The sequence below is a fragment of the Salvelinus namaycush genome, chromosome 7, assembly GCF_016432855.1.
Source record: "Salvelinus namaycush isolate Seneca chromosome 7, SaNama_1.0, whole genome shotgun sequence".
NCBI lineage: Eukaryota > Metazoa > Chordata > Actinopteri > Salmoniformes > Salmonidae > Salvelinus > Salvelinus namaycush.
This window is the reverse complement of record NC_052313.1, coordinates 12,366,780-12,381,047: the sequence shown is the minus strand read 5'-3', so window position 1 is coordinate 12,381,047 and position 14,268 is coordinate 12,366,780. Positions and strand designations below refer to the sequence as shown.

The 14,268-nt window shown below is 47.3% G+C and overlaps 2 protein-coding genes across 4 annotated transcripts in view; one reads left to right on the top strand and one right to left on the bottom strand.

Annotated features, from left to right (window-relative positions):
• LOC120050974 (ligand of Numb protein X 2-like) overlaps nucleotides 1-13,209 on the top strand; it is a 37,508-nt gene extending 24,299 nt beyond the window's left edge. For both annotated transcript variants that reach the window (XM_038997527.1, XM_038997526.1), the window contains exons 4-12: nucleotides 186-424; nucleotides 551-688; nucleotides 810-1,009; nucleotides 2,013-2,417; nucleotides 5,832-6,029; nucleotides 6,207-6,384; nucleotides 6,675-6,924; nucleotides 7,604-7,762; nucleotides 8,720-13,209. In XM_038997527.1, coding sequence (XP_038853455.1) covers nucleotides 186-424; nucleotides 551-688; nucleotides 810-1,009; nucleotides 2,013-2,417; nucleotides 5,832-6,029; nucleotides 6,207-6,384; nucleotides 6,675-6,924; nucleotides 7,604-7,762; nucleotides 8,720-8,855 — 1,903 coding nt within the window. In that variant the 3' untranslated portion in view covers nucleotides 8,856-13,209. The remainder of the gene's footprint in view (nucleotides 1-185; nucleotides 425-550; nucleotides 689-809; nucleotides 1,010-2,012; nucleotides 2,418-5,831; nucleotides 6,030-6,206; nucleotides 6,385-6,674; nucleotides 6,925-7,603; nucleotides 7,763-8,719) is intronic.
• Nucleotides 10,356-13,368, bottom strand: gtf3ab (general transcription factor IIIA, b). Of its 2 annotated transcripts, none has more exons than XM_038997528.1 (9): nucleotides 13,109-13,368; nucleotides 12,816-12,910; nucleotides 12,436-12,532; nucleotides 11,696-11,784; nucleotides 11,545-11,618; nucleotides 11,324-11,407; nucleotides 10,899-11,170; nucleotides 10,755-10,808; nucleotides 10,356-10,665 (listed from the first exon to the last, which is right to left on the bottom strand). In XM_038997528.1, exons 1-9 carry the CDS (start codon nucleotides 13,220-13,222, stop codon nucleotides 10,537-10,539), a joined length of 1,008 nt encoding a protein of 335 aa, XP_038853456.1. In that variant the 5' UTR covers nucleotides 13,223-13,368; the 3' UTR covers nucleotides 10,356-10,536. The 2 variants fall into 2 exon arrangements, with proteins under 2 accessions (XP_038853456.1, XP_038853457.1); XM_038997529.1 differs by having other exon boundaries at nucleotides 10,935-11,170; nucleotides 13,109-13,362.
• Nucleotides 13,369-14,268: the final 900 nt, after the last annotated feature.

The window sequence follows — 14,268 nt, the reverse complement described above, 5'->3', positions numbered from 1 at the left end:
AGTGCCTAATATTGCGTTGATTCGATCACAATTCCCACAGTAAAGGGAAACGTTGATAGTGTTAACTAATGGGGAAAACTCTAGAATGTTGAGGGAAGTTCAATCTCGTGCTTCTCTCGTGCACAGCTTAGAGGGAACATTGGCCAGTTGTGTAACCTCTGAAATCCCCCTCTCTCTGTGCCCAGGTGTCCGGGGACGCGGTCTCAGCAGACCAATTTACAGGGCCCACCATGTGATCACGGGGAGGAGGGAGCCATGGTGACCAGCCCACCCAGGTCCCCCCACTCCCTCCAGACGGAGACAGACCTGCGGGAGGAGAGCTCCCCCCCGCCCCCTGGTGGCACTGCAGGCAGCAGTGTTCCCATGTGGACTGATGAGCCTGGACTGGACAACCCTGCCTTTGAGGAGAGCACTGAGGAGGACAGTGAGTAAGAGTAATAACTGTGTGTGTGTGTGTGTGTGTGTGTGTGTGTGTGTGTGTGTGTGTGTGTGTGTGTGTGTGTGTGTGTGTGTGTGTGGGTGTATTACTAACCTCTCTCTCTCTGTGTAGGGGTGGTAGGGTTGGAGTGTGTGGTACCCAGGGTAAAGCGACCCCTCAGTAACCCCTGCATCCACCTCCTCCGTACCGCCAGCTCCGCCTCCACAGGGTGGGACTGCCCCGAGTCCCCGCCCCTCTCCGCAGAAGAAGGTATGACATCACTTCCTCCATCTGACTTGCTTTCCTTAACCTTAATCTCTAAATGCCTTGAATCTAAACATTCATGAATATAAGAGATTGATGTGCTTCCATGTCCATGTGTATCTCCCAGGTTGTGTGAAGCTGCCGTCCATTCCAGAGGGTGAGATCACCACCATCGAGGTCCACCGCTCCAACCCCTATGTAGAACTTGGCATCAGCATCGTCGGGGGCAACGAGACACCCCTTATCAACGTGGTGATCCAGGAAGTTTACCGTGACGGGGTCATTGCTCGAGATGGCAGGCTTCTGGCTGGAGACCAGATACTACAGGTGAGGGTCCTGCATGGCTGTAATCTTTCTTCTATCTCCACTCTTCCTCTTCCTAACCACTTTACCCCCCTTTCCTCCTTCTCTCTTATCCTCCTCTCTTAAAGGGATACTTCAGGATTTTGGCATTGAAGCCCTTTATCTACTTTCCTAGAGTCAGATGAACTCATGGATACCATTTTTAAGTTTCTGCCTGCAGTTTGAGGGTAGTTGCTAACTAGCGTTAGCACAATTGCTAACTGGTGTTAGCGCAATGACTGGAAGTCTATGGTAACTGCTAGCATGCTAGTAGATGCAATCAGATATACATTTGAGGAGATGGGAAACTCCATTTGGAATCGTATTAGCGGCCATTGTGTACGTTGCCTATGGGTCATCCATGGACCACGCAGTGCATTCTGGGAGATTCTGGGACAGGGAGAGCTCTCCTTCAAGGAGTGAATGGGGCTCAGTTAAGCACTAGCTCTAAAACTCAAAATTAGCATGAATTTAGTACACCATTACATATATTTTCTGAGATGTGAGATAGTTCACTTGTTCTCTGTAATATCGTATAGCTTTGCAATTGTGACTTTACATACTTTCGAGGAAAATAGGCAGGTTTCTCGATCCTGATTTGAGAAGGGATTGCGTGATGATTAGTTTAGCAACCGTGTGGCGTAGCATGACATCGTGAATGCAATTGGTCAACGGTCTGCTAGGTGAGACGTTATACTTTCCTCCATTCATTGCCCATTGGGATTCCTATCTCCTCCTTTCTCTAATATCTCTAATGCAGTGACTGGAAGTCTATGGTACCTACTTTCTAGTAGATACCATAGACTTCCAGTCATTGCGCTAATGCTAGTTAGCATTGGCTCGCAAAATTACCTCTAACTTCCTTCTACTGGACACAGAGACATAAAAATGGTACCATGAGTTCATCTGACTCTGGGGAAGTAGATAAAGGGCCTCATTGCTAAAATCCCAAAATATCCCTTTAAGTGCTCTCTCTCCCCCTTCCTAGGTCAACAGTGTAGACATCAGCAACGTGCCCCATAACTTTGCCCGCTCCACGTTTGCACGCCCCTGTGCCATGCTACAGCTCACTGTCCTGAGAGAGCGTCGCTGTGCCTCTCGCCCGCCCCCTTTCACCACCCGTTCTGTGCCTCACGCCCCCTGCTCCACCCCAGAGAGCACCCCATCCAGCCCTGCCAGCCTGAGGATCACCCTGCACAAGCGGGACTCGTCAGAGCAGCTGGGCATCAAGCTGGTGCGGAGGACGGACGAGGTGGGGGTGTTTGTGTTAGACCTGCTGGACGGCGGCCTAGCAGCCAAGGACGGGAGGCTGTGTAGTAACGACCGCGTGCTGGCGGTCAATGAACAGGACCTACGCCACGGCACGCCTGAACAGGCTGCTCAGATCATACAGGTAAGGCTAGGGTTGAAACAGTGTTTCTGAAACGGTGAGTTGGGACAGTTCCTCTTGGCTTCGAGTTCTTAGGAAACTATGCAGTATTTAGTATTTTATGCATTATTTCTGACATTGTTACCCCAGGAAATCTTAAGTCTTATTACATACAGCCGGGAAGAACTATTAGATATAAGAGCAACGTCAACTTACCAACATTACGACCAGTAATACGACTTTACCGAAGCGGATCCTCTGTTCGGACCACCACCCAGGACAATGGATCTAATTCCAGTAGTCGACCCAAAACAACGGCGCCGCAGAAGGGGCAGACGAAGCGGCCACCTGGTCAGGCTCCGTAGACGTGTACATCTCCCACCACTCCCGAGTATACTACTAGCCAATGTCCAGTCTCTTGTCAACAAGGTAGACGAAATTTGAGCAAGGGTTGTCTTCCAGAGAGACATCAGAGATTGTAACATTCTCTGTTTCACGGAAACATGGTTCTCTCGGGATATGTTGTCGGTTCAGCCACCGGGCTTCTCCATGCATCGCGCCGACAGAGATAAACACCTCTCTGGGAACAGGAAGGGCGGGGGTGTATGCTTCATGATTAACGACTCATGGTGTAATCATAACAACATACAGGAACCCAAGTCCTTCTGCTCACTGACCTGGAATTCCTTACAATCAAATGCCGGCCATTTTACCTACCAAAATAATTCTCATCAGTTATAGTCACAGCTGTGTACATTCCCCCTCAAGCAGACACCAAGACGGCCATAAAGGAACTTCACTGATCTCTATGCAAACTGGAAACCATATATCCTTAGGCTGCATTTATTGTAGCTCGGGATTTTAACAAAGCAAATTTGAGAACAAAGCTACGTAAATTCTACCAGCATATTGATTGCGCTACGCGCATGGGCAATGCCCTCGACCACTGCTACTCTAACTTCCAAATGCATACAAAGCCCTCCACCGCACTCCCTTCGGCAAATACGACCACGACGCCATCTTGCTCCTACCGTTTTATAGGCAGAAACTCAAACAGGACGTACCAGTGACGAGAACCATTCAATGCTGGTCCGACCAATCGGAAGCCACGCTTCAAGATTGTTTTGATCACGCGGACTGGAATATGTTCCAGTCAGCCTCAGAGAACAACATCGACCTATACGCTGACTCGGTGAGTGCGTTTATAAAGAAGTGCATTGGAGATGTTGTACCCACTGTGACTATTAAAACCTACCCTAACCAGAAACCGTGGATGGATGGCGGCATTCGCGCAAAACTGAAAGCGTGATCCACTCCATTTAACCATGGAAAGAGGTCTGAGAATATGACTGAATATAAACAGGGTAGTTATTCCCTCCGCAAGGCAATCAAATAAGAGAAGTGCCAGCACAGGGACAAGGTGGAATTGCAATTCAACGGCTCAGACACAAGACATATGTGGCAGGGTCTACAGGAAATCACAAACTACAAAAAGTAAACCAGCCACGTCATGGACACCGACGTCACGCTTCCAGACAAACTAAACACCTTCTTTGCCCACTTTGAGGAAATACAGTGCCACCGTCGCGACCCGCTAACAATAACTGCACCCCCCCCCCCCTCTCCTTCTCTGTGGCTGACGTGAGTAAAACATTTAAACGTGTTAACGCTCGCAGGGCTGCTAGCCGCGTCCTCAGAGCATGCGCAGACCAGCTGGCTGGTGTGTTTACGGACATATTCAATCGCTCCCGATCCCAGTCTGTTGTCCCCACATGCTTCAAGATGGCTACCATTGTTCCTATACCCAAGAAGGCAAAGATATCTGAACTAAATGACTACCGCCCCGTAGCACTCACTTTTGTCATCATGAAGTGCTTTGAGAGACTAGCCAATGATCATATCACCTCCACCTTAACAGCCATCCTAGACACACTTCAGTTTGCATACCGCCCCAACAGGTCCACAGAAGACGCAATCGCCATCACACTGCACACTGCTCTAGCCCATCTGGACAAAAGGAATACCTATGTAAGAATGCTGTTCATTGACTACTGCTCAGCATTCAACACCATAGTACCCTCCAAGCTCATCATCAAGCTGGAGGCCCTGGATCTCAACCCAGCCCTGTGCAATTGGGTCCTGGACTTTCTGACGGGCCGCCCCCAGGTGGTGAAGATAGGAAACAACAGCTCCACTTCGCTGACCCTCAACACTGGGGCCCCACAGGGGTGCGTGCTCAGCCCCCTCCTGTACTCCCTGTTCACCAACGACTGCGTGGCCATGCATGCCTCCAACTCAATCATCAAGTTTGCAGACGACACTACAGTAGTGGGCTTGATTACCAACAACGACGAGACAGCCTACAGGGAGGAGGTGAGGACACTCGGGAGTGTGGTGTCAGGAAAACAACCTGTCACTCAACGTCAACAAAACAAAGGAGATGATCATGGACTTCAGGAAACAGCAGAGGGAGCAGCCCCCTATCCACATCAAAGGGACAGTAGTGGAGAAGGTGGGAAGTTTTAAGTTCATCGGCGTACACATCACAGACAAACACAGACAGCGTGGTGAAGAAGGCGCAACAGCCAACCTCAGGAGGCTGAAGAAATATCGCTTGTCACCCAAAACGCTTACAAACCTTTACAGATGCACAACCAAGAGCATCCAGTCGGGCTGTATCACAGCCTGGTACGGCAACTGCACCACCCTCACCTGCAAGGCTCTCCAGAGGGTGGTGCGGTCTGCACAACGCATCACCGGGGGCAAACTACCTGCCCTCCATGACATCTACAGCACCTGAGGTCACAGGAAGGCCAAAAAGATAATCAGGGACATCAACCACCTGAACCACTGCCTTTTCACAACGCTACCATCCAGAAGACGAGGTCAGTACAGGTGCAGCAAAGCTGGGACAGAGAAACTGAAAAACAGCTTCTATCTCAAGGTCATCAGACTGCTGAACAGCAATCACTAACTCAGAGAGGCTGCTGCCTACACTGAGACTCTATCACTGGCCACTTTAATAAATGGATCACTAGTCACTTTACACAATGCCACTCTAAATAATGCCACTTTATGTTTACATACAGTATCTTACATTACTCAAATCACATGTATATACTGTATTTTATTCATAATGTTCACATATCTTACATTACTCATATTTTATACCATCTATTGCACCTTTCCTATGCCGCTCGGCCATCGCTCATCCATATACTTACATGTACATATTCTCATTCACCCCTTTAGATTTGTGTGTATTAGGTAGTTGTTGGGGATTGTTAGATTACTTGTTAGATATTACTGCACTGTCGGAACTAGAAGCACAAGCATTTCGCTACACTTGCATTAACATCTGCTAACCATGTGTATGTGGCAAATAAAATGTGATTTGATTTGATGGCTAACCCTACTCCCTTTCCCTGTCGACTACAGACCAGCGGCGAGAGAGTTTTTCTACTGATTGGCCGGCCCAGTAAGCCTACCCCTCCACCAAGCTCCACTTCCAACAGAGACCTGTACTGCCATGACCACTTCCTCCCCAATCACCACCACCACCACCACTACAGCTTCTCCCCCAGTCCCAGCCCAGTGCCTACCTGTGCCCACCTGGCTCGCTCCAGCACCCACAGAGTGAGTACACACACCTGAAGGGAGTGTGTGTGTCTGACTGTGTCTTTTCATGTGTATCTTTGTATACTGACCTCTCTTATCGTGTGTGTGTGTGTGTGTGTGTGTGTGTGTGTGTGTGTGTGTGTGTGTGTGTGTGTGTGTGTGTGTGTGTGTGTGTGTGTGTGTGTGTGTGTGTAGGACCTGTCCCAGTGTGTGACCTGTAAGGAGAAACACATCACTGTTAAGAAGGAGCCTCATGAGTCTCTGGGTATGACCGTGGCCGGGGGGCGGGGCAGCAAGAGCGGCGAGCTGCCCATCTTTGTGACCAGCGTCCAACCACACGGCTGCCTGTCACGTGATGGACGAATCAAACGAGGTGAGTAATGGCTCACATCCCCCAGTGGGAGCTTCTGATATTATTCTCAAGGCCTAATTCAAGTTGTCAGTTTTAGGTTTGGCTCTCTTCCTGTGCTCATTATCTGTTCAGCTGAAGTCTCAGAGGTCAGTGTCTCTCAGGACTATTTGTCCCTAACTAACTGTTCTTCTCTGTCCTTTTTATCCCTCCCTCTGTTTCCCCCTCTCTTTTTTTCCTCTCTCTCACTCCTACACACACACACACACACACACACACACACACACACACACACTCTCTCTCATTCCCTCCAGGTGACATCCTCCTGAGTATCAATGGTCAGGACCTGACCTACCTGAGCCACAGTGAGGCGGTGGGCACCCTGAAGGCCAGCGCAGCATCGCCCTCCGTCCAGCTGAGGGCGCTGGAGGTCAGCATGGTGGAGGAGCCGGGCCAGGTTCAGAGTCCCGAGGATCAGCTGTTTCCCCCACACCACCACACACACAACTCAGACTACGACTCCTCCTGGTCCCCTTCTTGGGTCTTGTGGCTCGGCCTGCCCAGGTACAGAGAATATAACCCTCACACACACACCTGTTTGGGTTGGACTCACTTGGGGTGTTTGGGATATTGGGAGTTTGTGTGAAAGTATTGCTTTGACTTATTTAGTGGTTTCATGTTAGTGTAGGTGATGCTGAGGAGAGGAAGACCTTTTAGACTATTGAAGTCCACCTGAAGTCATCTGTGGAGATTGTGTTTGAGTGTGTGAGGTATTGGAATGTATATGTCTTTCGTTTCATGTGTCAGTATTATGTGTGTGAGCCAGGGTGTGTGTGTGTTACGTAAGGAGGTCCATATGGGGGATTATGTTTGTGTGTGTGTTGTCCTGAACTGTGCTGTAGTGTGGATTATCAACTGAGAGGCATGTGGTGACATCCCCAATGTCTCTCCAGAATTCCTCCTTCTGAGACTGAGTCTTTTTTTCTTACGCTCTCTCCTTTTCTTCTGCTGTCTTTCTTTGTTTCTCTCCCTCCTTCTGAATCACCCTTACTCTATCGCTTTCTTTCCCTCCCTATCTGTCTCTCTGTTTCCTCCCTCCTTTTCTGTCTTTCTCTTGCCCTCCTTCCCCATTTCTCTCCCTGCTCCTCCCTCTATCTTCCCCCCCCTGTCTCTCGCCCTCTCACTAAAACACTGGCTCATTCTCTCCGTCCATCTCTCTCCCTTTGTATTCTCTCTCTCTCAGCTACCTTCACAGTAGCCATGAGATTGTTCTACGTAGAAGTCACCCTGGGAGCTGGGGCTTCAGCATCGTCGGGGGATACGAGGAAAACCATAGCAACCAGGCATTCTTCATCAAGACCATTGTCCTTGGAACGCCTGCATACTACGATGGCCGCCTCAAGTAAGCCTTCAGTCATGTTGTTGGGTTGTGAGCATATACTCACATTTCCGTTCTTTGTAAGTTAATTGTCAATAAAGTACATCTTATATTATCTTACATATACACTGTATTAGGTACACCATCTAGTACCGGTTCGGACCCCCCTTTGCCTCCAGAACAGTCTGAATTCTTCTGGGCATGGAAACATTGCTCAATTGGTAACAAGGGACTTAACATGAGCCATGAAAACATTCCCCACACCATTCCACCACCCCCACCAGGCTGTACCATGCCTGCTGCTTATGCCAAATCCTGACTCTGCCATCAGCATGATGCAACAGGAACCGGGATTGGATGGACCAGGCAATGTTTATCCATTCCTCAATTGTCCAGTGTTGGTGATCTTGTGCCCACTGGAGCTGCTTCTTCTTGTTTTTAGCTGATAGGAGTGGAACCCGGTGTGGTCGTCTGCTGCAGTAGCCCATCTGTGACAAGGACCGCCAAGTTGTGTGTTCCGAGATGCTGTTCTGCAGAACAGCATGTTGTACTGCGCCGTTATTTTCCTTTTTGTGGGCCGCTTGTTAGATTCTTGCCATTCTCCTTCTACCTCTCATCAATAAGCTGTTTTTGCCCACAGGACTGCCACTGACTGGAGCTTTTTTGTTTGTCTCATCATTCTCGCTAAACCCTAGACACTATCTTGTGTGAAAATACCAGGAGGCCGGCCATTTCTGAGATACTGGAACCGGAGCCCTTGATATCAATGATCATACCACTCTCAAAATCGCTTAGGTCAATAGTTTTGCCCATTATAACGTTCAATCGAACAGTCCCTGAATTCCTTGGTGCCTGTCTGCCTACTTTAAAGAGCAAGCCATGGCCATGTGACCATGGGGGGGGGGGGGGGTGTACTTAATAAACTGGTGTATATCTACTGTATGTGGTCCATCCATGTTGATGTGCCCCTCTGTTCCCTAGGTGTGGGGACATGATAGTGGCGGTTAATGGACTGTCTACGGCTGGGATGAGCCACTCAGCCCTGGTACCCATGCTGAAGGAGCAGCGTAGCAGAGTGGCTCTCACCGTGGTCTCCTGGCCTGGCAGCCTGGCATAGCATCATGCCATACTGAAATTACTGTAGACTGGATCTAACCAGGGCCAAATCAGGACTGCATCGAAACCAGGCTATGGCGCCAAATCATACCATACTGAAATTGTTTTAGATTGGACATACTGTAACCTGGGCCAAATTACAGACTTCATCAAACCAGGCTAGAGGAAACCTGGCCCTACTGAGCAAAATCACTTGATACTAGGCCAGACTGTGTCAGCCCCACAAACAGACTGTGTTCATATGGTCATGTTATCGGGACTGTATCTGTTAAAGGACAGTACATAGTCTCTGGACTGCAGTAGAAGATACCAAGGGTGTGTTCAGGTGGCTGCAACATTAGATAGAAATTCATTGCATAGAACAGAAGATTCTCTGCCATGTAGAATGATTTAGATCAGCTCTAGGCCATGTATTTCTGTCTGAAACGTTGCTAAGGTTATCAGGAGAAAAATGGGATAAACTTTTCACCTACTCGCTCCAACTGAATAAACCCAAGGCCTTACTCTGGGGGCCCAAGCGCCCTGGACACAGCGTTAGGCCTCATCACCATGATGACCCAGCCATCAGCTCCCTAGGGTTTACTTGTGGATTCTGCCATTTGATAAATATTTTCCACAGAGGGCATTTGGAGTCAGTTCTTACCCACATCTGCCTGGCCCCACACCGTCATACTGAAGGAGGAAAACACTGTGCTAGTGGAATAATTTCAGCACCTGGATGTGTTCAGGGGAGGTAATAGATTGCAAATCCTCTGATGACTGGGTTCTTTGTAAATTATTTGTATGAAGTTGCTGTTAAATTGCCCTGCTGTTATTTGTTGGGTTATCCCTGTGCTGTGAGGTGTTTTATGGTCTTATCTTCACACCACTGGCTCTGGCAAACAGGCTACGCTAGGCAGTCTGTGGATCCGGTAGTGGTACTCCATCCTACTCTTCCTTTCGGCAGTGTTAATACCGGCCTGGCACCCAAACAAAATCTTTACCCATCTCTAACAATACCACGACAAGTTCCATTGGTGTTCTGTGAGAACTATTGGAGTGGTGCATTTCAAGCACACTGATGCAATTTGTTCACCGTCACCAACCCTCCTACAGATTGGCCATTAGTGAACAGGTAGATCTAGTGGCCGCTTGAACAATGAGAAGGCAGTCGGCGGCTAGATCAGGTGGGACCACTAGCCACTCAGGGCTAGTAAGTGTGAATAGGCACAAGGCCGATAAAGTGGTTTCCTCAGTTTCTGGGATGCCACATGTCCTACTTGTATCCTAATTATTAAACTTCTAGTCTATCAAATAAGCCAGTCAATGTGTTTACCAAATTCACCTCCATGAAAAAAATAACCTGCTGGAGAACACAGATTTTGGGCCCAGTTCTCACACTTCCCAGGATGGAACAGACTTAATGATATTTACTTTCAAAGTATATTATGTGCAACACCATTGGGTATTTGTAAAGTGTCATAGTGCATTACATAACCATTAACAGACAAGGAGCCAGCCATGCATTGGTGAGGATTTATTAGGTAAGTGTTCAATACATAAACTGAAATTCAGCTCTTGAAAACTAACTAAACTGCTTGACAAATAGCAAAGAATAGGTTCCTGTTCCACAGGTTTCAGATTACCCCCCCCCCCCCATGGTTCTGATGGACCAGTCCAGGTTAGAGTAGCCCAAGCTGGTGTTATGATGTAGAGTAGCCCAAGCTGGTGTCATGGAGTTGGTCAGCCAGTCTGCTGGTCTCAGCCTGTGTGGAGGCTGGCCCCAACTTCATCTTCTGACTCAAAGGCTTGTTCTTTTTAGGGTGCACCTTCTGCAAAAGGAAAAAAAAAGCAGTGGTTTATAATATTACACGTAGTGATGTTATTCATCCTCCATATACCCAACAATACCAGCGTTTACCTGCAGCTTTTTCCTCTCTGGGTCATGAACCACTCGGTGTCGTCTCAAACTCTCCTAAGGAATATAAAAACATTTAGTTTAACACCAAATATTCCACTCAGACAGATTGAGTTCTGCAAAACTATTTGCGAAGTGACAGGATACCATAATTGTAACTTGAGTCTTGTCCCATGAGTTCACCTGCATAGCAAAGCGCTTGCCACAGCCTTCGTGGGTACAGGAGAATGCCATCTTGCCCTCATGGTCTGACACAACGTGGTTCTCCAGTTTGAAGTGGGTGGTGAAGGTCTTCTCACACCCAGCGTCAGCACACTGGAACACCCTCTTGGGCACACCAGAGTGGACCCGCAGCTGGTGCTGCTTCAAAAACCATGCCTCCAGGAACATCTTACTGCAGCCATCACACTGTAGCTTGACTTAACACAGAACCGGTGAAGACTTTACAATTGGATCAGTTTAAAATCTATATAATAATTAATGACCATGTGAGAGGACCACAAGACATGCAAAGGGATGAGTTGCAGCATGGTCAAGAGGGTGGCAGTGTTGGTGTTTGAGGGCCTACATACTTCTGTGCACAGCCTTCCTGTGCTTCTGATACTCTGACCAAGTCTTCCCCTGGAATGGACAGTCCTCCACAGCACAGGGGTAACCTGGGAAAGAGAAATGGCTAGATAAAAATGTATGAAACATCCACAGGACCTCTGATAAGACTTGAGATGGGTATGTGGCATGTGTAGGGCTCACCTTGGTGTACTTTCTCATGGTATGTGGCATGTGTAGGGCTCACCTTGGTGTACTTTCTCATGGCGCTTCAGTTCTCCGGGAGCAGCAAATTCTCTCTTACAGCCCTCAAAGATGCACCTATGGGAAAGGGTCAGAGTTCAGCCTGATGTGGTAGAGTCTACATTCTCTTGTAGAGGCCAGTGTGTTATACTTACTGAAAAGGCAGCAGCTGTGTGTGTTTAATCTGGTGTGTTTTGAGTTGGTTCTTCTTATTGAACTCCATCCCACAGTGCACATGGTCACACTAGAACATAATTTACAAACCTTTGAATGAAAATTAGCAGGAGGACCATTTGTCGTAGTCCAACATAACCTTCACTATTCCTCTAGCCACACCTGGAGGTGGAAGTCAAGGCATTCAGAATCTCGTGTTCACCCATCAACTGTTTCAGAACAGTGTCAAATTAAACCTAGGGCAACAAGGTGATGAAAACGTGGCGGTGCATTCAACCATGTAGGCAACGCCATGCACATAAACGTTGCTTGTCTGTCGTTAATGTTAATTTCCCCCCCCCCCCACTTACTCTGCATGTTGTCTGTTGTTGGTCATTCAGCTGGTTGAAATTAGACAAACTAACCGCAGGAAAATATTAAACAGGCAAAACACAGGTCTACTTCTGTGGCAAGATGTCTGCCTATGACCGAAGGCAAGTGCACAAGACTACATGCACACATACTAACAGATGTTTACATAGTTTAGAGCATGGGCTTCAGTGCTGGTGCTCTAAATAAAACTCACATTTCAAGCAGCAGTAGAATAAATTCAAATGTAAATTCATTAAACATTCTGGCTTAAGGAAATGTCCACGATTTTTGCAGAGCTTTGTTTCAGACTAAACCAAGTGGTATCCGTGATTCATTAGGTGCGTCAAAGTCTGACTTCGGTTTTGCCAACCTTATAGTGCTTCTCCTGGTGCTGGTGAACGCGAACTATGTGATTCTTCATGCTGGCATGTGTGACAAAGGCCTCGGAGCATCCTGCAGCCTGACACCTGCAGACGCACAGAAACAGATGAGTGACCGGAGGGAAGCTTGGAAGAGGAATAATGAATTGCATGACTCCGAGCACAATGGGTTAGCGCTACTACTCAAAACCATTTACAACTAAACCCTAGCTTTGGTGCTAGTTTTTACTTTAGCCAACTGACTGTCCACCAAATCACTTGGAAAGGCAACAATGAAACATTGAAGGCAGGAACAGCCATACAGGCTCATACACAACCGGTCATTGACCGTGAACCATTGCCCTATTGGATAGTGAAGCTTCATACTCACGTGTATGGCTTCTCTCCACTGTGGCTCAGCCCGTGTCTGGTGAGCTGGTAGCGGGTACAAAAGCTCTTGTCACAGTTCTCGCACGAGAAGGGTTTCTGTCAAAGAGAAACGTGACCAAGTAACAAAACAATATAGTACGTGTTTCTGACCGCAGACATTAATTGACGTAAGTGAAATACAACTGAACGTCAATAGGCTCATTCTTTCTGATTAACATAAACTTTAAATTCAGTACATAGATCTGATCTGGACCATCTGTTGAAAGATGCCAGCTGGGCAGGATAGGTACTCACCAAACCTGTGTGCTTGCAAAGATGGGCATCTAATTTCCATGATTTATTGTAGGTGGCATTGCAGTTGACAAAAGAACAAATAAAGCTTCTTTGGACTTGAATCCTTTCCCCCATCTTTAATTGTACAGATGACAGTGTTTTGATAACGCAAAACCAATACGGCAGGTCGTTTACCGGCCTACATGGGTTAACACACCTGAGGACTATATATTTTATTGGGCGATACCACTGTTGGATAATACAGGGGTGTTTCAATCCACCCAATGGAAAGTGAACAAAATAGAAAGCAAAGTCTGGCTCTGTAATAGCCTAAATTAATTTCAGGTCTAAGTACTATCATTATTTTGGTGAAATATTGATGATTTATAAATTAATATTGGACACCTGCTTCGTGATTTTATTCAGCCATCACCCTACATTTGAACGTAGTTAGTTCCTGATTGGAGGAGGTTGGAACAGTGGATTGCTGTGCATTTGTAACGGATGTGAAATGGCTATCTAGTTAGCGGTGGTGCGCGCTAATAGCCTTTCAATCTTTCAATCGGTGACTTCACTTGCTCTGAGACCTTGAAGTAGTGGTTCCCCTTGAGCGATGGGTAACGATGCTTCGTGGGTGACTGTTGTTGATGTGTGCAGAGGGTCCCTGGTTCGTGCGAGGGGACGGACTTTAAAGTTAAACTGTTACACATTGACGCACACTTGACTTTAAAACAGCATATAGCAAGGTACTGTAAAGCGTAGACTGATTATTTGATCTGGTTATGGCATATGTGAGAGCATGGGCAGCACAATTGAGGCCATCTCCATTTTGAAGTAGTCCATTTTCTTCTTCTACTACTTCTATGAGTTGGTAAACAAACTGAAAGGCTGCATACTGCCACCTGAAATGTATTGTTTGAACAGGTATAAAGCCATGTTATGAAATGTTTGCTAACAAGCAAGTATGGTGTAGAGAACCATTGTACCGTCTAAACTGCTGTGAAATATATTTTCTAGAACCCACAATATTGTATTTTCAACTGTTTGAAGCTGGTGTACAAAATTGAAAGTAAAAGACAGAAATAGTGTAACAGTTTAAATTTAGTCCGTCCCCTCGCCCCGGGCGCGAACCAGGGACCCTCTGCACACATCAACAACAGTCACCCACGAAGCATCGTTAC

Excerpts from the sequence above, each read along its gene's own strand:
- gtf3ab (XM_038997528.1), bottom strand. The coding sequence starts at position 13,222 with ATGGGGGAAAGGATTCAAGTCCAAAGAAGCTTTATTTGTTCTTTTGTC. Across the intron at positions 11,619-11,695 it reads ACACAGCTGCTGCCTTTTCA|GTGCATCTTTGAGGGCTGTA; the intron begins GTAAGTATAACA and ends CCTTTCCCATAG. Across the intron at positions 10,666-10,754 it reads CAGAGAGGAAAAAGCTGCAG|AAGGTGCACCCTAAAAAGAA; the intron begins GTAAACGCTGGT and ends TTCCTTTTGCAG.